The sequence below is a fragment of the Chinchilla lanigera genome, unplaced genomic scaffold (genome assembly GCF_000276665.1).
Source record: "Chinchilla lanigera isolate Chin_1 unplaced genomic scaffold, ChiLan1.0 scaffold00009, whole genome shotgun sequence".
Lineage (NCBI taxonomy): Eukaryota > Metazoa > Chordata > Mammalia > Rodentia > Chinchillidae > Chinchilla > Chinchilla lanigera.
Window position 1 is genome coordinate 8,358,173 of NW_004955410.1, and position 23,599 is coordinate 8,381,771.

Sequence of the window (23,599 nt, forward strand, 5' to 3'; positions counted from 1 at the left end):
CACAGGTGGAGGTTAGTACCTCCTTTCTCTGCTAGACAGGTAAGAATACAGGATCAAACAACACAATAGATATTTTAGACATTATCTGAAAACTAAAAAATGAGCTACTACCAGAGCTTGAAGTAGATCCAACTCTTCAGTTCTAGGTTCCACTGTAGACGCAATTGGGAGCCCACTATCAGCCACTGGATGCTTACGTGACTCAGCGTCTGTACAGTGGAGTTTCATTGGCTCTGGCCTACAGCTGTTTTCAAATATATGCCATTTATCCAAGAGGCAGAGAGCCTCTGTCATACCATGCAGGATTTGAGGGAAGACAAAGGACTTCTCTTTATGAGGCCCTTCCTGAAAATAAGGCTTTCTCATAAAATGACTAGTCTAGGCTCCATGTCTGTGTGGATTATTCCCATTTTGATGACAGAGCAAGATGGGTCTGAATTTGAATCAGTGAAAAGCATAGTAATGCATAAGTCAGCAGCTATTAAGCACCAGAAAGAACAAGCTGTGTTAACACATAATTCCTTGAAAGATAAAGACTAATACAAAAAGTCAGGAAAATTTCTACTATGAGATCATTTAAAACATTCAGACATATTTACATAAAGTGTTTTTTGAAACATACTCTTACATTCTCAGATGCATCATAAAACAAAAATACATTTTCCCACCTTCAGAGAGATTTAAGTGCTTTTTATGTACACAATAGTTTCTCCTCAAAACAGGATAAAAATTAAAGAACAGAAAAGTAAAATATAAAATGTAAGCTATAGACAAATATATTTTTTGAACCTTATTCGTTACTAGGACTTGAGTGTCTACTGTGCAAAAGGCATTTGTTGAAAACTGATGCTAAAGAATATTCAATGGAGTATTTTATATTCTAGTTCAATGGCTGAAATGATGTGGGCCCTTTTATATAAGTTTCTAGTACAAGCTAAAGCTCTGGAACTACATGCTCTTTCAGAAGGCAGTCCGTGTCAGAATGCAGATGTATCTGACCTTGTGCGTGTGATCATAAAAAGAATAACCAGGTGCTACTCTAACTTCACTCTACCTTGAGATAAATAATTAGACAGGAAGGGTTTACTTTGAATCAAATTAGTAAAGTCCCTGGAAAATCTAATGTACTATGCCAACATTTCTGTTAGGATCTGACCACTTCCTTCCAGGAGAGCTTTCTTTATGAAAACTGAAAGGAGTCAAGAAAACAGTTAAAGACAAAGAGGACGGAAGACAAAGCAGGAGCTCTTAGCAGAAGGAACTTCAAACAGGTTGGCTGATGCTTGTGTTTTGATTTACTGTGAGGTGATAGTTACTAGAAAAACTGTAAGAACTGCACTACTAATGACAAATTGGCTGCAAAGCCCTCCCCACAGCCTCTGAACACTCCACATTTCTGTGTCAACTATAAATAACTGAGAAGTCATTTATACAGAGATTAAAAACTGTGCTTGATGACTCACTAACTGATAATTATGGACTTTGAAGGATGGTATGAAACTATACTTGGGCATTAGCTTTCTTAAAATCCATGGTCTTTAATGCTACTCCAGTATTAGCAACAACAAAACTTAGAGGGATTCCTACTGGCTAAATTTGCGATAATTTGAGTGTCAAAAAGATTATGATGGCGTGAAAATATTAAAACTAAAATTTCATGAGGCTAAAATTATAAATCACAAATAAGAAATCTATAAAAAAAAAACAACCCTAATTTGTCACTATCCATTAAACTAATTCCTTACTTTGAATTTGATAATTAAATGGAAATAAATCATTCAACCTGCCATTCTGGTAAGATCTCTTATTTTTACATTTTCTAGTTTAATGGCTAATGGTGAATGTAAACATTCATTTAATGCCAGAGAAAGTTATATGGATAACTATTGCCACAAAGGGGAAAACCAATTGGAAGATTAGACAGTTTTACTAATCCAGTGATCCATCTGAACACTGTTAATGGTAGGTGCACTAGATTTTATATATTTTTGATGTGATATAATAGGAAGCATGATATGATATCTCCTAACACAAAACGTTTAACTCAAATCCATGAGCCTTCCAGATTACAGGTAGTGTAGGGAATAGAGGAAGAAGCTAAACAACACCATGAGAAAGCAAATAGACAAAATCATAGGATGGGATTCTATAAAGCAACAATCCCGGTCTTTAATAAGTGTCAGCAGTGTGTGGTGGTCCACGCCTATAATCCCAGCACTCTGGGAGGTTGATCAGGAGGATCACAAGTTCAAGCCCAGCCTGGGCAACTTAGTGACTCAGTAAGAAAAGAGGGCTGGGGAGGTCCCTCAGAGCAAAGACCCGAGCTTCAATCCCCAGTACTAGGGGGGAAATAAAATCAGGAACTATGTTAGATAAAATAGACTTATTCACCTAAAGGGAGATGACCAGTAGGTATAATGTGAGTTCACAGAATAAATACTGGTTTGGACAAACCAACTGCAAATTTAGATACAACTGAATAAACGTGAATATGGTCTGAGAGAAAAACATCCTGGACAAGATAGTAGAGACTGGTGATTTAAAAAATTGGTTCCAAATACTATATAGATACATTCATTTAAAATGCAAAGTGTATACCATGCATAGAAAAGACATCTGAAAGGATATGCATGAAGATGTTAATATCTGAATGGGTTAAGTGGTGGAGTGTTTGACCAAATGTTATCATTTTTTGACTTCCTGTTTTTCCAATGTGTTCACAACTTGTGTCTCTTCTATACTAAAAAAAAGGTTATTGTAAAACAAGAACACCTAGAAAATTGTGGATTTGTTTCCTCTGTTAGGTGACTGACTATAGACACGTGTACCCAAACAAGTGCAATACCAAGGAAACATCTGGTGATGGCGTATCCTATTTGTATGTAAAGTACTTTAAGGATGTAAGATTTTAAGAGCTTGGTTTGCAGAGACAATACTAAAAAGTAGTAAGTACAGGGAAGAGGCCAATTTGTCTTTGAAATACTCAATTTTAGAAAACACAAGTAAGATACATCGTGCTATGCATCATTCACCCTCCAAATCAAGCCTCGACTACTAGTATTTACCCAGAGGGAAAACCTAGGGTCTACTACTTAAAATGTGTAAAGTAGGAATTCCCCCAGTAATAATCCCGCCCCACCCACGCTGAGGTCCCCCTTATGCCTCCGGAGTGGTGGGTGTGGCATTGGGCTCCAAATCCTCCTGCGGAGGGGCAGCTGCGGCTTCCTGTTCGGCCAGCGCCTCTCGGAGTTGGCTGCCTAAAACCGCATCGTGGATGCTGTAGAACAGCAGCTCCTTTAAGGCAGGATTTTCAAAAAATCGATTTCGGGTGAGGTCATTCACAACTTGTGCTATAAAAAATAAGAAAAGAAAATTATTTTGCACTCAGAGTTTTGGTCTTGAACATTTTTTTTAAAGTAACACTTTCATACAGTTTATTAAAATGCCGTGGTAAAGCCTCACCCCAATACCTGTCTGAGTCACCCTACAGCCCAGTCCTAGGAAGCCACTTTCATTACTTTCTTAGGAACCCTCCCAGGATTTCTCTATGTAAATGTAAGTAAATATAAACATTTCTCCATGTTCTCACTTACTCCAAAGATGGCACATATATATTGCTTTAGGCTACTTAATTGGATATATATCTATATCTATATCTATATTTATAGACTACTACATGATGTTCTGTTGTATGGACATACCCTAATTTATTTAACTGGTTCCTTTTCCTTGACACGTTCTCCAGTGTTTTGTTTTTATAGACAATGTTATGGTGACCAACTATACCTGGTGTTGTTTGGAATGTGTACGGCACACTGAGGTTTTGCTGTGTTAAAAGGTCAATGCATTGGGCATTTTGCAAGCTAATGTGGGTCTGCCAGCTATGGGTGTACCATCTGAATCCCCATCGTTTTCATCTGAGAACACTACTCTTCCACCAGATGCCTGTGGACCAGGCTGTCAAAGTGACAGGTGAAAAGTGATGTCTTCACATTGATTTTATTTTCAAGTACTGTTTTACATAGATTTTATTTTCAAGCATTGTTTTTTAGTATATGTGCTGCCAAAGCGAGCACTCAAGCACTGTTTGAACTCAAATATAATATAAAGCAAACATAGCAGGCAAGGTATTCGAAAACCGTTGGATGGAAAAGCAATCGATGAGAATGACTTTATAGAGTTCTGCGGTGTTATAGTGGCCATTGCGTAATCAACAAGGACTTATCAGCTCCTTCGCCTTCCTCCACCTCAGGGTCAGAAAGCCAGAACTAGAGCAACCCAGTGACAGGACTGCCTGTAATTGGATCATTCAAAGCTAGCTTTACAGTGATTTCCAAAAGAGTAATTGTCATTTTGATAAAAACATCAAATTTATACAAACATTTCCAAATGCAATTATTAAGAACAAAACTAAGGGGCTGGGGATTTAGCTCAGCGGCAAAAGCGCCTGCCTGGCAAGCACAAGGTCGTGAGTTCAGTTCCTGGTACCGGAGAAAAACCAAAAAAAAAAAAAAAAAAAGAACAAAACTAACTTGATAAAACTTTTCCCCATCCTAAAGGTGTACTCACCACTGCATCCTGCTAAATATACATAAATACCGACATCTCCGTATTCCTTTACAATCTGTAATAATGTTGAAATATAGTTAGTTTTTCCTGGCTCTGCCAGATACAAGTCATTTTCTACCAATACATATATAAGGGACATGAGATCCTCTAACTCATTCACTGAGCTAGTTTCAACAATTAAACATTTTTCAGGTAATCAGTAGAAAGTAACTTCATATTTCTTTTACTTTTGGGTTTAAAAGTAATAGTGATAACATGGGGTGTAAAATATTAATTTTACTTAGGTATAACAAAGGTATAATAGTATTGATTTTTAAAAAAGGAATCTTCTTAAACAGATTCTGAACTATTTATAGAAGATGTGACAACAGGGAGAAGAAAGAGAAAATAAGTGGATGTTGTTATAAGTGAAATCAGATTGGCCATAAGTTGGTCTTTGTTAAAGCTGGGTTGTAGTTACGTGGGGATTCATTATGCTAGGCTGTTTACTCTTTAAACTATATTTAAAATGTTTCCATAGGCAAATTGAAAAAATAACAAAAAAGAACTTGTAAGAGTTGAAAAGGGACTCCAGCCCAGGTCCCTCATGTGGGGATGGGACACCGGGCACAGACTGATGTAGCTGAGTCATCAATGATGGGAAAATCACCTAAATGTGTCAGTGAACCCGACTGTACTACCTTACCCCCGACACCTGTGATAAAACGCACCACCCGAGCACTTCCAAGAATCCAGTCCAGTGGAACATCACGGACATTCACATTTTTCTGCAACCATTACCACTACTCATTCTCTTATATATATTTACCTATTCAAGTAAAATTAAAACAAAGTGAAAAAGGACCTTAGATTTTTTTCACTTTGGGAATCATGTTGGTCCCCTTGGTGATGATCAAAAGTCAATCTCAGATTTCCCATCAGCCCACAAAATCTCTTTAAGATACAAGAATCTGAGAATTAAATGTGGTAAATACCACTCTAAATATTCTGATTCTAAAAACTCACCCCTGCCAGAGTTTTCACTCCAACAGAATCGATAAAGTTGACTTGTGTGAAATCCAGAATGATGGTGTGAATATTATCCCCCGGGGGCATAAACCTTTGCAGTTCTTCAGGAAATGTATTCTTAATGACTATCGGCGGGTATTTTACTTCACCATCCTCCTCCTCAGGCTTGGTCCCATCTTCGCCATCTACTTCGGCATCCTGTATCAAAAATGAAACCCAGTCAGAATTCTCTGAAGTTACATTTTTGGCTTGAGAAAGATTTTCATAAAGAAGTCAGCCCCTGTATTCTCAAGCTACTGACTATAGCAGGTCTCTTTTAAAATATTGGTCATATTCCAGCCTCATCATAGGACCGAAAGGATATGTATATAATATTTAGGTTTGACTTAGTTTTTTCCTTTGTCATCCTCTCCATTTCCAGCAACTTCTGAAATAGTTCCATTAACTTCAGCATGACAAGCCACAAGTGATAAGGCTGCTCGTCAAAAATCAGCCTTTGAACTTTTTTACTACCAGCTGAATAAATCTAGGAGGGAGCAGTCATGGTAAAAGTTTTCGAGGTGCTATGTGATGTTTACATTTTAAAACAATGTTTTCTTGTTTTAATTTTTATTTTTTTAAATTTAATTTTATTTATTTATTTTTTCCTCCGGTACCGGGAACCGAACTCATGACCTTGCGCTTGCCAGGCAGGCCCTTGCCGCTGAGCTAAATCCCCAGCCCCTTAAAACAATGTTTTCAATACTAATTTCAGAAGCATCTACCTAACTGACCATAGTGTATACTCATAACGCATCAAGAATACTTAGGTTGATCCTAAACTTTCCCACTTTAGTAACATTCTGCTCTGTTTAGAATTACCGCAGATCGTGAGAACAGGGAAAATGAAAGCGACGAGTCCACTCACCACTTTGAGGGCAGTGGCGTTGGCCGTGTTTGCATTTCCAACTTCCTTGGCATACTTCCTCATGGCCTTCCTTCTTGCTCCCATGATGACTGCTGGGTTCACCCCAGTCTTCACAGAAGAGCAATATGCAGAAATCACTCCGTGCTCCGAGGGACCCACCCAGACGCCATGAATCTCCAAGTTCCCCCATGCTTCCCATGCCAGATCATCACCCCGCCCTCGTTCACCTTTCCCGCAGATGCCCCCAAGCAAGTTACATCCTCAGAGCTAAGAGAATGTGCGTAAGCTCTCCTCACGCTGTCTTCGTTCAACACAGCCAGGAGGGAAAGCAGCAGAGAATTTTGAGTGGTATTTACCACATTTAATTCTCAGATTCTTGTATCTTAAAGAGATTTTGTGGGCTGATGGGAAATCTGAGATTGACTTTTGATCATCACCAAGGGGACCAACATGATTCCCAAAGTGAAAAAATCTAAGGTCCTTTTTCACTTTGTTTTAATTTTACTTGAATAGGTAAATATATATAAGAGAGAATGAGTAGTGGTAATGGTTGCAGAAAAATGTGAATGTCTGTGATGTTCCACTGGATTGGACTCTTGGAAGTGCTCGGGTGGTGCGTTTTATCGCAGGTGTCGGGGTAAGGTAGTACAGTCGGGTTCACTGACACATTTGGGCGATTTTCCCATCGCTGTCAGTCCACAAGTCTCTCCTCAAAAGTAACCGCTCTTACTTTCTTACCACTCACCTTTCTTTTTAATGCGTTGCTGTACAAATCACTGTTTGCGTAATAAATCGGAGCATTTATCTGGAATATTTTTATTCCAGGAATTTCTTTCACCTGAGAAGTAAAATATTAGGGAATTTGATGCCTAGATATATTTCAGAATCAAAACTGCAACTGCCTCCCTCCTCCACTGTGGAAATGAATACAGAAGCTGCAAAGGGGCCTCTTACTGTATTTAGATAAAATGGTGGCAGGCTTTGGAAGGAATAATACTAACGAAAAATGATTCTTTGTTTCTTTTCTTTGGAGCCAGGGTCTCACTATGTTGCTCAGGCTAGTCTCAAAAATACCGGGCTCAAGCAGTCCTCCTGCCTCAGCCTCCCAGGCACCTGGAACTATAAGACTGTGCCACCATACTCAGCTGGAAAGCTTTTAAAAACGCCCGCTTTCCCATTTCTTTCACAAGATGGTCTCTGCTTCATTTTTACTATTAAACCATTTAAAACAGGAAGACGAGAATAGGAACTAGAGCAGTTAATGCACAGTATAAACAGTTGAATCCAGATGGTCGATCGAATTTTGTAGATTTTACATTAATCACTACGCTTCCCTCCCCTTCACCTCTGCCTCCTGGGTGAAAGTACTAAGCCACTCAATCACACGCTCACAGTCTTTTAAAATCCTAGGAAAGGGACCTACCTCCTCATAGGCGTCTATGTCGATATAGACATCTGTGTCAGGAAGCTGTCCCAGGACTTTGTAGCTTGGGCTGCAGACAGAGAGTGTGTTCAAGCCCACGCTGCTGGGGCGCAGCATGGGATCACACTGCACGTGTGGGTGTGCTAGTTTGTGATCACACTGCACGTGTGGGCCGTGAACTGATGCCCCTCAGAATATTTGCTCCTCCTCTGGTGCCTTTGTAGAAGGTCCTCCGCATCACACTCCCAGCACCATTCCATCCCTGCATGGAGGGGTGCCGTGGGAGCACAGGACAAGTTGAGACCCCCTGGCTGGGAGAACTGGGTCTCAGTGATGAAGCTTAAGCAGGCAGAGGAGGACAGGGCTTTCTTGGCCACCTGTGTGCCCTGGGGTGCCGTGTCTGTGGGTCTACATCCTACTGCTCCTAGCAAAGTCCAAGCCCTGTCGCTTCCCTACTGACACCAGGAGCCAGGAGGTCTCTTTCCATGAGCTCCACAGGTGTCATTTGGGCCACTCTTCCACTTACTGTCACACTGTGCCTGGCTAAGCCCACTGAAGCACATGGAACTGTATATTCCAATTGTCTAAAGAAAGACGATACGAGGCTTATGAAGAATTTGCTTCTGGATCCACAGAATCCCGTGAGTAAGTCATTTAATCCCTACCACTCACTGTGTGTTGGGTAAGCTGTCCAGTGACTCTAGAACTCAGCATCCACACCTGTGAAAGGGGACCGCTGATGGCCTTTGGGTTGTAAGGGGAAAAGGATGTGAAGCACTGATCTTGCCCAGAGCTGGGCACGTAAGTAGCTGTAATCATTTAGTGCCATCATCACTGCATTATCATCTAACATCATCCCCACTGCTGGTTTTTTTTTTTTTGGTACCGGGAATTGAACTCCGGACCTTGCACTTGCCAGGCAGGCACTTGTACCACTGAGCTATATCCCTGGCCTTCCCGCTACTGTGTATCCATCATCCCTGGGAGAAGCCAACCTTTTGAAGGGAAGGACCATGTCTTATTTACTGCAACATTCAGAGAGTCAAGTACTTCCCTGGGAACACAGGAGGGCCTCAAAAAATATGCACCTAATGGAGATTATAACTGTTTTAACATGCTTTATAATACTGACTAAATTATGGGTGCTTTGGGGGCTGTTTATGGGTTATGCATAGATGTGGCCCCCAAAGCCTCAGGCAGTCACAGGGCTTTTTGGAGGTGGCTGGATCTAGCGTATGTGAAGCTGAAATTAATTCATGATGCAGCGCTAGGATCAGTCACTAGGATTGTGGGTGTGAGAGCTACCCACCTTAAATAGTCTAGATGAGATAAAGGGGCAGCAAGATGCTGTTAAGGTCATTTGTTGCTTCCACTTGCCATGAACTGATGCCCCTGTGCCATGCACTACCCTGCCTTGGAGCCAGCCAGCTATGAACTGAAATTTCTATGAACTGTAAGCTAAACAAACCTTTCCTCCTTTAACTTTGTTCTTTTTTTTTTTTTTTTTTTTTTTGAGACAGGCTCTCACTATTTAGTTCAGGTTAGCCTCAAATTCGCTATGTATCCCAGGGTAACTTTGAACTTTCAGTGATCCTCCTGCCTCAGCCTCCTGAGTGATGGAATTACAGGCATTCTCCACCACACCTGACCCTCCTCCTTTAATTTTGAGTATCAGGTATTTTGTCTAAGCAACAAGAAAACTAACTAAGAATTTGGTACAGAGAGTGGGGTTGTTGCTGTGACTGTACCTGACTATGTTAGGAGCCTTTGGGAATGGCTTGTGGGAAGAGTTTGGAAAGGTTCAGAGATGCTGACTGAAAGAGTAGAACTGGAAAGCCTTAGGCTGTACTTGATGGGAGAGTCTGATCAGAGCTCAGAAGACTAGAATGCTGACAGAAATGATACCAGTAAAGACCACACTTGGGAGGTTTCTGCTGAGAGGAAGTACTGCATTAGCTATTAGACCCCACATGATGTGTGTTATGGTTTGGAAGAAAGTTTGTCTGCATTTTGCTTGTGTCCAGAGACTTTGCCTGAGACTGAGATTAAGGGCAGTGGACTAATTAACGTGGCAGAAGAAATTTCAAGGCAGCCTAATGTTGAGGTAGGTGGCAGCATGGCTACTTTTGGAGGCTTTTAACTAGACCTATGTTGAGAATCAAGAGCAAAGAGCCCAGCAGGATGATTTAAAATTTTGTGAGTTTTCTGGAAAGGAAGCTCCACTGGAAAAATAGAGCAGAGAAGATCTTGATTGCTGAGAAGGAAAAGGAGAACAGAAAAGATGGCCTGAAGGCCTCACTAGAAGCAGCAGGACTCCACCCTTTGCAGCCTCAAAATTCCAAAAATGAAAGACTGCTTTAAGACGAAAGCTCCAGCACACCATGTTCCAGAATGGAGTTGGCCTAGGGAAGTTGTTCCTCAAGATTTGGTTCATAGACACTGGACTCCTACAGTCAAAATAGAAGGTAGCCTGGCTGTTGCTCCAGCTGTCAGCAGACCTTGGTGCCACCCACATGGTGCTAGCTTGAGGTGCATGACAAATGCAAGAGTTGTGGGTCAGGAAAGCTTCCACCCAGGTTTCAGAAGAAGGCCTGGGAGGCCAGATAGTGTGCCTCTGGGAGGGCAGTGTTGGAAGCTGTGAATGTGAAGCCAAAGGTGCAGTGGAGACCCCAGATGGCTGGAGAAGCCAAGAACATGGATTGTCCAAGAAAAGCTGCAAGGAGTGAGCAAAGCTAGCCAGTGAAAGAAGCCATGGGAGCTACAACCACCAGAAGTACCATGGGGGTGGAGCCACCCAAGCTCTTTGGGGTTCACAACTTGCCACAGACTGCCAAGGATGCTGGAAGTAGAACTGTGAGATTTAATGTTTGCCCTGCTGAATTTGGACTTGCTTTGTTCCCATTCCTTTGTATCCCCCATTTGTAACTTTTGGAATGGAAATGTCTATCTTATGCCATTGAACACTGGAAGTGTTTTACTTTCTTTCCTTCTGTACAGAGGCTTGAGGCTAAGAGTTTGCCTTAAATCTCAGAGACTTTGGACTTAGACTTTTCAGCAATGCTGAAACTGTTCAGACTGTGGGAACTCCTGAAGATGGACTAAATGCAGAGTGTATAAAGGGATATGCATGAGTCCAGGGGGGGAATGTTATGGCTTGTGCTTAGATGTACCCCAAAGCCTCATGCAGTCATAGGGGGGGCTTTTAAGAAGTGGCTGGGTCTAGTGTGCAATGTTAGAATTCATGGTGCAGTGATAGGATCAAGGGCAGTAGGATTAAAGGTGTGAGTGCTACCTGCCCTAAGGAGCCTGGATAAGATAAAAGGGGCAGAAAGACATTGTTAAGATCCCTTGTTGCTTTTGGTACCTTCCATCTGCCATGAACTGTTACCCCTCTGCAATGTGTCACCTTGCATTGGAACCAGCTGACTATGGGCTGAAACTTCTAGAACTGTGAGCCAAATAAACCTTTCCTCCTTTAACTTTGTGTGTTGGGTATTATGTCTAAGTAACAAGAAAAGTAAGTGAGACGGGGGTAGAAACTAAACCTCCACCATGGTGATGGCACCCATGGTGCTGGCCTGGAAGCAGCAATGTGCAGGGTGAAGTGGCGTCTGTAACTGTGGCTGCTGGAGGGGAGACTGAGTGTTCAGAACAGTGCACCACTAGCTGTCTCCTGGAAGTGTGCCCTGCCTACAGCAAAGAGGCCACTGCAGAGAAACCAGTATCTTGAGCAGTGGTCCCTCAGAGGCCACGCTACGAAACCCCAGCAGGATCACCCACAAGTGACAAACATACAAACTCAACTTTACTTCAATATCTGAGGGAGAAAGAAAAGTACAGCATTTAAAAGATAAACTTCTCCAGCTTTAAAATTTATGATAAGAAATTATAAAATCCTATTCGGTAAAGAAAACAACACAGATTTTTTTGTTTGTTTGTTTTTTAGTGCCAGGGATTGATTCTACCATTGAGCTACACCCTCAGCCCCCTAGATAGTTTCAAACCATAATGTTCACCAAAGCTATGAGATTAGTAAAAAAAAGAAAAGCCCTGTGTGAACGAATGATGTTCTTTATAAAAACAGGAAAAACTTCTTTTAAGACAATAATGGGCAACAGTTCTAACAGTTGGAATTTGTTAAAAGTAGTTTCATTTCCACTCGGAGCTTAGACCACATGCTTTTAACATTTTTCTCTTTGTTTTAGGGATAAAAATGCTCCTTTTGTACTCTGGTGAGCAGGAGCATCCCAATCTTCTGCAGAAAAACGGTCAGCATCCCCATCTGCCGAGTCTGAATTTAAAGAACCATGGAGGGATTTTTCAGCCACAGGTAAAACCAGCCCAACTTATTGTTCCTCCCCTCTCTGTTCAAGGGAGAAGACTCCGTGGCAGCAGGACTCAGGCACTGTGCTGGATCTCCTCATGTCATTTATTATTTATTTATTTATTTATTTTTGGCCTTTTTTTTGGTTTTTCTCCGGTACCGGGAACCGAACTCATGACCTTGCGCTTGCCAGGCAGGCACTTTGCCGCTGAGCTAAATCCCCAGCCCCTCCTCATGTTATTTAAATCTCACTGTAACTATTGGTCCCATTTTACAGGTGTAGAAACAGATTCTGAGAGGTCCCATAAAATCACAGAGCTTACAGAAGGTAGAGCCAGGACTGAAACTCAGGTTTGCCCGACCCGAATCCAGGCTATTTCTACGACACGTTTCATTTTTATCTTTGCAGGGTTTTCTTCATCATAAACAGCATTTTATTTTCTTTTGAGCCAGGATCTCACTATATAGTTCAGGCTGGCCTCGAGCTCACTATGTAGTCTAAGCTGCCCTCAAACTCACTGAGATCCTCCTGCTTCAGTCTCCCCAGTGCTGGGATTACAGGCATGTGCCCATAAATAGCTTTTTAAAAAAAGTTGTATTTTATTCCTTCACCAATGGGCTCAGCTTCCTACTAGGAAGAAGACAACCTGAGACAGACAATAGTGGCTCAGATGGAGGCAGGGACACCTGGAGGATTGCATCCGTCACTTAGTGTCAGAGCTTGCTTCATGTTGTTGAAATCCATGTTGGCCCCTGGTACCACAGTGAACTGCTAGAACACATTCACTCCGGAGAGTGGTGAATGAACCAGTGACCCTCTCTTGGGCCAGGAAGGGGAGGAGCAACAGTGGAACTTAGGGTTTTAAAACAAAACCATTGTTGGAAGTATAAACCGTGACACAGTGGAGTATCTGACAGAATTACATGTGATCTTGTATTTGTCATTTGTTGATTAGGCAACAGGTCCCATGAGCATTATAGCGCCCTCTTACACGAACTAGGAATAACAGAGAGGCTCCACTTCCACTACTTTTGCTTGTAAAGTCTCTGCCAGGACACTCACACGCACGCTCATCGGGCACTCACCTCTGTGTCCTGTAAATCACAGTCAGCAGAGCTATGATCACGGCAGTAATGAGGCCGTAGTCCAATCCCAGGAACAAAGAGGACACAAAAGTGGTGAGCCAGATGGTCTAAACAGCGGTCAGAGAGCGTTGTGAAGAATCATGTTAATAATCCTGTAAGAGTTACACACACACACATACACACACACACACACCCCACAGAGGCTGTTTACTTTGCCTCCCCGGGTGCTGCATGCAACAGCTGTGTAAACATCTTCCCCATAGTATTTTCATCAGCACTAAGAGCTGCCGCTATGCCATATTAAGCTGAGCGTCACCGACTCACCAGCTCTATTTTGCTGGTCCTCCAGAAGAAGGGGAGATCTGAGAACTGCATGAACATTCCTTTCAGGTTGACAATCACGATGGCTGACAGCACGGCCTGCAACACAGCACATCCAAGCACGGTCCCCTCCCTCCTCTCGGGTCCCCAGAGCCCTCCTGCTGCCCCCGTCTTCTCCCGACGCCCCACTGAAACTGCGAACACCTGGATTTTCAGCACTCAGCTAAAGTGGGCCTTGAAAAGTCAGGCTCATGTCCTAGTAGCAAAGCTACATGGTGGTCAAGAGGGTCAGAATTAAACTTAGAACTCAAGGAATTATTTCACCATGGCCTTCTACTTATGATTTGCTTTTCCATCTTTTGATCTGTCCCAAGATAAATACATCAGCAAAGAAATGTGTTTGAGTGTAGGGCATCTCAGGTTTTTAATGAAAATTTTTATAAGGTCATAGAAGGTCAAGGGGAGCAGGAATCTCAGTGGTCAGCCAATGCAATCCCCACTTTGCAGATAAGGAACTGGGATGGAGAGTAGAGGAGATGGGTTTCCTAAGGGCTGTGGCAGCTGTCAGGACTTGATGGTGTGTGATCTCTCCTAGCCTGGGCTCATTCTTACACCACCTTCCTAGGATTCCAATAACAACCCCTAAGATAGCTGCAAAGATATAAACAAACGAAACAGCAGAGTCTCCGCACTGGGCAAGAACACACAGCACGTGCACATTACACACCTGGGGCAATGATTCAAAGAGGAATCCCGTGGCTAATATGACCAGCAAGATCATCAGTGAGGCCAAGCAACCTGCAAGCTGAATGAGAGAAGACAGGGAAGGAGCTTTTAGGAGACTAGAGGAATGTGGGGCAGAGGCGGGTCTTATTCTTTCCATCACCACTGTGGGAAAATCAAGAAAATATAGATTCAGATTAAGTCATCCAAACCATTGCATACACCCCTACTCCACTCCCTCTTTGAAGTTTTGTTTTCTCATATAGCTTTTATTTTTTATATTTTTGGTACTGGGAACCGAACTCAGGACCTTGGGCTTACCAGGCAGGTGCTTGTGCCGCTGAGCTATATCCCTGGCCCCCTCATATAGCTTTTAGACTCTTTTCTTTTCTTTTGTTTTCTTTGTGAGAGAGGATCTTGCTACGTAGTGCAGGCTGGCCTTGAACTTATTATGTAGCGCAGGCTAGGCTTGAACTCACAATCCTCCTGCCTCAGCTTCCTGAGTGCTGGGATTACAGGAATGTGCCACTATACCTGTCACCTTGTAGAGCTTTCAAACAGAAACTAAAAACACTTAAAATCCTGAATGAAGGGCCTTAGCAGGGGCGGAGAGGTGCCTGGTAGCAACTTGAGACTCACCAGGCAACGAAGCGTGCAGACAACTGTTTGCTGTCCAATATAGCAGCCACTGGGGACATGCAGATATTTAATTTTTTTTTTTTTTTTTGTACCAGGAATCAAACTCATGACCTCACGCTTGCAAGGCAGGTGCTGTGCTCCTGAGCTAGATTCCTGGCCCCCTTAATTTTTAAAAATTAAAATAAAACACAATAAAAATGTAGGTCTTGGTTGCCATAGTCACATCAAATGTTCAAGAGCCATAGATTGCTGGTGGCTGCCATATTGGATGGTACACATACTGAGGATTTCCATCATCGCAGACAGTTCTGCTCCATGCTGCCGGCAACCTGCCCACACTGAATTTCAGGCTCTCCGAACAACACCCATGTCTGACCTTTGAGGTTTCCTGGTGGCAAAGGGGGTATTGCATAACTTTTCAATTTAATGGGAGAATATACCTCTTTTCTACAGATCAGTTCTTTGTGTTTCCTTCAACCAATCAAGCCTTTGTCTGACGCGCTACCCACCTCCCTGGAGCATGGATCTGCAGGCAGAGCAGCTTTGTTTGGGTTCAGAGTAGAACAAGGGGATGAACATGTAATGGCCACCCAAATGACCCGTTCTCAGAGTGCTGATGATACCCACCTGTGTCTTCCCCCCAGTTCCCTCCTGAACAAGGCTGCGAGACAGGGAGCAGGAAATCGAAAAGGTCTGGAAGAGCGAGCCGATGGAATTGCACAGTCCCAGGGCGATGAGCTCCTTTTCCATGTGGAAACAAACACAAAGGAGATAGGTCATCCTTGGGGGAGGGGATGACAGCTTATTTACTACCAAATTTCAGCAGTACAGGCTGTTTCTGCATTTTCTTTCCAGATATAATGTGTTTAGTATTGAGCCCCAAATAGGAACTACGGCATATTTTTTGGTTGGAGAAAAACATTTTGGATTTTTGTTGTTTCAGAGTTAAGTGCCATGTTCCCCACCCACTCCCTCTGTCTCAAAATATGCTTTCTACATGAATAGCGATTTTTTTTTAGTTATTAAAAGAAAACTGAAGTAAAAAGTAGAAAGTTTTTTGTTCAAGAGAGTTCTTAATGTGTTCCTACTGGCGTCTTTTAGGTGCTATTGCTCACCAAGCTAATGCCCTCGTCTTCCTGGGACCAGCAAGTCCCACCCTTAGGGATCCTTTGGGTATTTTGAGTTGGATCCCTGCATCTTGTGTCAGTGTGGAAAACCTTGGAAGCCCACAGGGGCTGAAATAGTCTTCCAAGGTTATAGCTTGCAGGATGTAGATTAAATACCTTCCTTGGAGCTACATTATAAGAGGAGGCAGCAAAGAGAATACTTCGGAGTTTGAGAGATAAATCATGTATCAGCATTTAATAAACAAAGATAAGCTGTCCTGTAGGGCAAAAATGGTTCTGAAGAAAGATCACACTCCCAGGCTATGAGCTTTAAACACAGAAGTTACGTCTAGCATGTGCTCCAGATTTGAGAGTGCAGCTCTCTAGCCTTGCCCACAAAGTGAGTGAGGACTCTGTACCTCCTGTTCCACGACATAACACTTATACATGAGAAAAATCATAGTGTTGGGTAAATAAATACTTCAAATACGTCCACCACCAAAGCAAAGGCTTTTCTACTAACAGGTAAATTCACTTGCTCGATGAATGTGCCATCGGGAAGCACCTGCAGGGAACTGACAGTTTTTACCTGATTGCCGTCAACCTGGTAGCCATGCTTGTTTGCCAAGGTCTTGGCCATGGAGATGGTCACTGAGAACCCAACGATGGCGATGGCGATGGCGTCCACGTACACGAGGTGGAAGAGGCTGGTGTCCGGGTTCGCTGGAGGCAGCAGCCTGAAAAGTCAAGCTGACTGTCAGTGCTGTGACCACCGGGGGAAAACCACAGGAGCAGAGGGGAGTATTCTAGAAGGGCATTACCTGCAGATGAGATGAACTCACGAGGAACTTGGAACATGGAACTTGTTTGCTCTGCTCTGGCAAGCACAAGGGCCCTCCTTGACCCAGAGATGTGCTTCCCAGGCCCACAGTGCAGGCCTGGCTCGAAAGCTGGGTGGCTGATCAGCAGAGATCAGGTGCCATTTTATTTACAAAAGGAGAAAGCTCATACCAAGGGCACCCTGATGGCAGCTGTAAGTAAGACACAGACCAGGGAGAAGGGAGGGTGGGCGAAGGACTCGGATGCCAACACCTGAATCCGTCTTGGGGAGGGGAGGCATCCTACAAGGCCCGCTCAGAGGAGAATTACTGTCCTTGTAACACTACTCACGCTCCTCCTTTGTGACTTGAGGGGAGGACTTAGTATACTAGCTCCTCCTGTGTCACTGCTCCCTCAAGTTGAGTTGTAAAATCAGGAAGGAGCAGCAGTAGATCATACTTCCTGGGTCTCACTGGGGAATTCTGGGGAGCTGGAGGACTCTTGGAACCCCACAAAGGGGTACCCCATTTTTGTCCATTCTTGTAGTGTGAGACCCTTTGTCCTAAAGAAACAATAGGGATTCCCCGGACTGTTATAGGGAAAGAGAAACAAGGTTTTCCAAGGCTTCCTGCTCCTGCTCCAATTCAAGGCAGTGGGCTGGGTAACAATGACAATCATTTAAGCGATTCCCAGTAACAGTACTGCAAATACAACCATTTATTAGGTGCTTCCTCTGTGTCAGATTCTCTGCTTATTTATGTCCAACTGCCGAATGAGTCGGGCATCATTACAACCCCAATCTCATAGAGGAGGACTTGAGGCACAGTTAGGTTAAACAACTTGCCCAAGGTCAAACAAGTCATTTAGGGGCTGGGGATTTAGCTGAGTGGCATGGCGCTTGCTTGGCAAGTACAAGGTTGTGAGTTCGATTCCCGGTACCGGAAAAAAAACCAAAACAAACAAACAAACAAACAAAAAACCAACAAAAAAAACCCCAAGTCATTTAAATGATTTCAACAAATCGGAGAGGAACATGCCTCTCTATACTGCTTCTCTCCCCACACCAAAGTAGAGCGACAGAAGAGACATTTCATCAGATTCTGGGGTCAGGAAAGGCAGGGGAGAGAGGGGAAGGACCTGTTGTGTTAAGGCTAGATTAGGAACTACAGGCCACAGTCTTCTAGGTAAGTGCCATGATTATCCCAATTTATAGGTGGAGAAAGAGATGTTTTCAGTTGTTAAGTACTTTTCCCAAGAGGGATCAGACTGTCAAATGCAGGGTGTCTGACTCTAAACCATCATCTTTGTCCTGCACTTGGCTGTGGAAGCTGGGCCAGGAGAGAAGGCCCGGCGGCAGGAGGGGCCCGGGGAATAAGAACACAAGGAAAGGGTGGGCTCTGGAAGGAGGTCAGGAAAGGAAACCCTCAAACGGGGCATAGATAGCCACGACTGGAGCCTGTGAGAGCCAGGCCGCAGCCTGGGCCCCGCAGTGTGCACCGGTTTGTGCTTGCGTCAGTAAGCGGGGCAGTTCCCGTCACTTGGCCCAGCACTCTCATCCTGGCACGAGCATCTCCCACCAGAAGCCCAGCACTTCCCTTCTGCTGGGTCCACACTGACCTTTGCTTTGCTGTGACCAAGAGAATGAGGTGGCAGTGAGGTCACACGGGGCCGCCCTGAGCCACCAGGTGCAGAGAAGATGCCAGACCCGCCCCCAGCTACCCCAGCCAGGCCAGCTGGGGCAGAGTCCGGAACCACCACGCCCAGCCTGAGCCATACCTCCAGGCACCTGCGGGAGCATGAGAGGTCACCAGTGAGACCAGAGTGACCACCTCCGGCGCAACTTGGGCTGAAGAATTATGAGCAAACGAGTGGTCAGTCGCTGTTTAAAGCCACTGTTTGGGGGCAGTTTGTTATAGATGAGCAAGAGTCACAGATGAGAGAAACAGTATGACGGGGCGTGGTGGCGCACGCCTGTAATCCCAGCACCTGGGAGGCTGAGGCAGGGGGATCATTGTTAGTTTGAGACCAGTCTGGGCTACAAAGGGAGCTGAAGGCCAGCCTGAACTGCACAGCAAGATCCTGTCTCAAAAAGACAAAAGAGAGAGAGAGAGAGAGAGAGAGAGAGAGAGAGAGAGAGAGAGAGAGAGAGAGAGAGAGAGAGAGAGAGAGAGAGAGAGAGAGAGAGAGAGAAACAGTATGATTGTATGTAGATAAGCAGGGAGGTATTTATTACCTGCTTGGTTTTGGGCAAAGTTCCAGAAAGAGAAGGTTTCTCATTAGCCAAGTTCCAGAAAGGTAAAAAGTTATTTTTTTTAAAGTTTACTTCTCACATAGAGAACCAAAGCGACACACGTGGGGGAAACACAACAGGGTAAGGAAGACAGTGTGTAGGAATCATGGCGACGTGTGAATTTCAGCATATCAGTGTATTTCTAAAGGAGCAATCTATGTGTAAGAATTTACCGCTTAATCAAATTATTTATAACTAGTAACTGAATCGGATTATCTGTTGGATTTGATCAGACGATTGCTTACCATGTGACTGAGCTGGAGACCCACAGCTGAGGTGGTGGAAAGAGGATGCAACCGTGTATCAGAAGACCCAGCTCTAGGTCCCAGTCAGGACTCACCAGCATGCCACTAATGCTCACTTACGTCTCTCTAATATCGCCTTCCCGGGGCCTCCACAGGACAAGGGGTGGATGCGCTTCAGGACCTGTGACCCATTACAAGTACAGTGTGTGTTTCCCCCTACTCTCTCAGTCTCTCAGTTTTATCAACCTCCAAAAACCAGGTGCATTCTGACAGTCAGGGTGCATTTACCACAGAGTCTCCAAGAAAAAACTAGATGAGAGAATACAATGTTGGGGAACATTGCCGGAGGACAGAGGACAAACCAGCTCCCAGATCCTTCACCCGCGGCTCCTTAAAAGCACCATTTGAGCTTTCTGCCAATCCTCCACCCTTGAGACCTCTTAGCGACCACCACACCCCATCCTACCACAAGGCCATGGCATCTATACGGATGGGGGCGTGGACAGAGAGAATGGAATAGTCGCTGGGACAAGCTGGCCGCCCATTCCGAGACCAAGATGTTTGCCCAGGAAAAGAAAACAAAATGCCCTTGGTATGAGGTTTCTCCCTTTTTTAGGGAGCCCAGCCCACTGAAATTTCTCCCCCTCGAGCCCTGCATGTGAATAGATACCTCGCCCTTTTCTTTGTTCACGGGCCAGCCAGAATTTTGCTCTCCATCAGAGTTGTCTGTCCTCCCTGCAGACAACGAAGCTCGGGTCTCATCTATCCCGCCTGGCTGGAAGACCCCACCTCCAGTTATCAACAGCACTTCCTACTATTTGTTTGCTGACCTCAGTAAACATAAGCTCCATGAGGACCAGCACTTTTTTGCTTGTAAGTTTGTTTTCATTTTAAACTACCGTGTTCCCTGGTACATAAAAGGCATTCAATAAACACGTGTTGAGTAAATGAGAATAATGAACTTTGCTGTGAGAGAGTTACCCTAACCCTAACCCTTACTATGACAAGCACCAACTGCGACGGGGGAGTATGGAAGTATCGTGGAAATTAGAAGTCCAAATTGAAAAGCAAGGGTTATTACTGTGTCACAGCTTTACACAGAATACTAAGTAACATGTTTGTAAACCCCATTCATTGCTTTGAAGTTTAAAGCAAGTGCAAGTTTCTCTCGGCAGAGGGGCAGCCTGAGAAGGCCGGATGCAGGCTGCTCCTCACCGCTGCCTCCCTCATCAGTACTCTGAACTCCCCCAAAAGTTGTTTCTCGAACACGTTTCCTTAGAGTTGATTTTCAGAAATGACGTTTCACAAGCTAGCCTACTGAGCATGCGCTAGTGAACGGGGCTCGATGGCACTGTAAAGCCAGAATCTCCTCCGGGCAGGGCTGGAATATAAAGGCCCATATTACCAGACTGCGCCTGCGCAGACCCCGTCCCAACCACTTGTGGCCCCGCTCCCTGAAGATGAATTCACTGTGGGGTAGATTACATCCGGGTCACTGCTCCGGAAGTTATTCCCCTAGTTTACTTACGTTCTGCAAATAAATTTCGCTGTGCTACTATTCCTGGTGTTCTGCTCTGACTCGGTCCCCCACCAGACCCCTCAAGCACCTGCTCTCTGGGCTGAGCACTGGCTTCGAAGAGCTCCCGGATGGGCAAGTAGTGTCCCTCACCTCGTCTGGGCAGAGTTGGCACAGAGTGGTGGTGAGAGCGAGGTGAAGAAATTATTGCACATAAGATGGGAAGACAGAGCCGGATCTAGAGGGGCAGGGTGATACACATAGCAGTGTACTCCTTCTTGGTCCGCTGATACAGAGTTATAAATGTCAAGCACGTAGTTAGCTATCACAGAGAAATATGCGTAAACATCCTATGATCTGAGACTAGAAAACCCACTTAAGTAAGGAGCCTCAGAACATTCAATGCCCGTGGCTGCTAACCCTAACCCTATCCCTAAGGGATGAGGAAGTCCCAGAGATCTGTTTTACAATAATTTGAATATATTTAATATTGTTGAACTGTACAGTTAACAATGATCACAGTAATCACTTTGTTTTTTTAAACCACAACAAATGCGATACATGCCACAAACCTGTAAAATCCCCAGCTATCTGATAGGTAGAAAAAGATTAATTTTCATTGCCAGAGCACTATAGCAGGAGTTAGAAACAATAGGTCCATGGATTATTCAAGTCACTCTGTCACTTAAACTATTTTCCTACCCTAGAGGAAGCGTTCCAACGACATCCACATTGTACGATTCTTGCAAGTTAAATCCAGCCGAAATGCCAGTTCCCATTACCACCTAAAACAGATACAAACCCAGATGCAAGTTTAGATATCAATATGCAAATGTTACATAAATGAGCTTCAAAGAATTTGTTAGGCAAGGCAAATTTATTCTCACTTTGTTGCTGTCATAGCGTGTGTGTGTGTGTGTGTGTGTGTGTGTACGCACATGCACACTCGAGCTTGAGACATGGCCTCACAAGATAGCCCAGGTAGGCTTCCAATTCCACCCTCCTGCCTCAGCCTCCTGTGTTCTGGGATTACAGGCGTGCACTACCAATGCTCAGAATGAAAAGAAGGATTTATTCACTTCCAGTATTTCTAACTTCTCTCCATGATTCTGCCCCACATAACTGAAATGGGCACTACAGCTTCCTAAAGGCCTGGAACTGTCTTCTTTTCCCTCGCTTCTGCTGTGAGCTTTGGCTTAGGGGTTGGCTTTGACTTTCAGTTGGGTAGAAATGTGCATGATGAGGGTGGTGCAGGAACTTCAGTGTCAGCATGAGTACCCAGTGTACAGAAGAGCAGCAGAAGTGTGGTCAGCGCCCCACCCCCATCCCGCAGGTGTCTTCTCTGGGGCTAGTGGGATGGCAATCACCCAGAATGACATTGTCCCTGGGGCTCTCCAGGATTGTCAGGCCCAGGTTTACCGAAGGCATAAAGCACAGTCCTCAGTGTGATACAAGTGACACACAGTAAGGTGGGATGGTGGCCTGCTCCATGCCCTGTAATTATGGCTCATGGAGCTCCAGGAGGGAAGGACTTAGAGGTGACAAGGGAAAGGACCAGCCCCTTTTAGGGGGCCCAGCAGGAAAGTGATAGTAAGCTAATCCTATTGTCAGAAACCGCAGCCCAGAGACCAGGGCCAAGGGTGTTTCCAGCCCCTTTGGACAAATGATCCTTTTCTGCTGGTGGCAATTATATTGGTCACCCTTGGTTGCTTTTTTGTGCATCTCAGCCTGGGAGAGTGTCTCGAATATTTGAACTCACAACATAAACATGGCTCCAGTTTGTGGAGCATTTGTTTTATGTGGAGGCAAGTAATGAAACCATCGTTTCTCTATGGACACAAACACATGCATTAGAAAATAGAAAGCAGAGCTCAAAACATATTTTTATGATGAAAATTTTCTTTTTTTGCTTAAAGAAAATCGCAAAGACTCTGTTCCCAAGCTTTCCAGTATGGCTTCTGCTTTCTTTGCTCAATGGAGAGTTTAAGTCAGAAGTTTCGGAAGCCATGAAGACTATCATTTCAGTGGTAGCATTCTGGAGGCCACTGTCCTGGGAAACGTAAAGGAATCTTTACAGGGAGATTTGGACAGACCTAGGACCCCAGACAGAAGGAGCTTCCGGGCTGCGCTCTATGAACAGAGCCTGCTGGACTCCTGCGTACAAACGTGCTCAGTCAGAGCTGCTGTGTTCCTGGGGGAAACCGCAGCCCTGGGTCCAGTCCCAGACAGAGCAGAGGTTTGGAAATGGGTAGAGATTGCCTTTTTTTTTTTTAAATAAAAAAACAACAACAACAACAAACTTTTTAAGAGGTACTGATAGGGCCCAGCGATGTGGCACATGGCAGGGCTCTTGCCTAGCATGTGGGAGGTCATGGGTTTGAGTCCTAACACCTGGCCCCCCAAGGGCACTGGTAGAATATAGAAAAAACCAAGGCAAAGAGAAGAAAAGACGGGCTTTTTTCTCACTTTGGACCAGACACTTTTGACCAGTTCACTTCTTTGTCTTTGAGGCACCCAAACTATGCATTCAGAAGCCCCAGCGTGCCAAAGGGAACTCACGGGGTCTTGGGATTTTAAAGGGTTCAGGGACACAGTGCCGCCTCTGGGACACTGGGCGGACCTC

General features: G+C 44.3%; 1 protein-coding gene across 1 annotated transcript in view; it reads right to left on the minus strand.

The window, feature by feature from the left end:
• Window positions 1-607: 607 nt before the first annotated feature.
• Slc26a5 (solute carrier family 26 (anion exchanger), member 5) overlaps window positions 608-23,599 on the minus strand; it is a 55,366-nt gene continuing 32,374 nt past the window's right edge. The window contains exons 8-19 of the mRNA XM_005377231.2: window positions 21,679-21,761; window positions 16,696-16,843; window positions 15,628-15,741; window positions 14,366-14,443; window positions 13,642-13,737; window positions 13,318-13,424; window positions 7,908-7,977; window positions 7,230-7,322; window positions 6,485-6,592; window positions 5,575-5,775; window positions 4,570-4,624; window positions 608-3,350 (exon numbers count right to left, since the gene is read on the minus strand). Of these exons, the coding sequence (XP_005377288.1) occupies window positions 3,157-3,350; window positions 4,570-4,624; window positions 5,575-5,775; window positions 6,485-6,592; window positions 7,230-7,322; window positions 7,908-7,977; window positions 13,318-13,424; window positions 13,642-13,737; window positions 14,366-14,443; window positions 15,628-15,741; window positions 16,696-16,843; window positions 21,679-21,761 (1,347 nt within the window). The 3' untranslated portion in view covers window positions 608-3,156. The remainder of the gene's footprint in view (window positions 3,351-4,569; window positions 4,625-5,574; window positions 5,776-6,484; window positions 6,593-7,229; window positions 7,323-7,907; window positions 7,978-13,317; window positions 13,425-13,641; window positions 13,738-14,365; window positions 14,444-15,627; window positions 15,742-16,695; window positions 16,844-21,678; window positions 21,762-23,599) is intronic.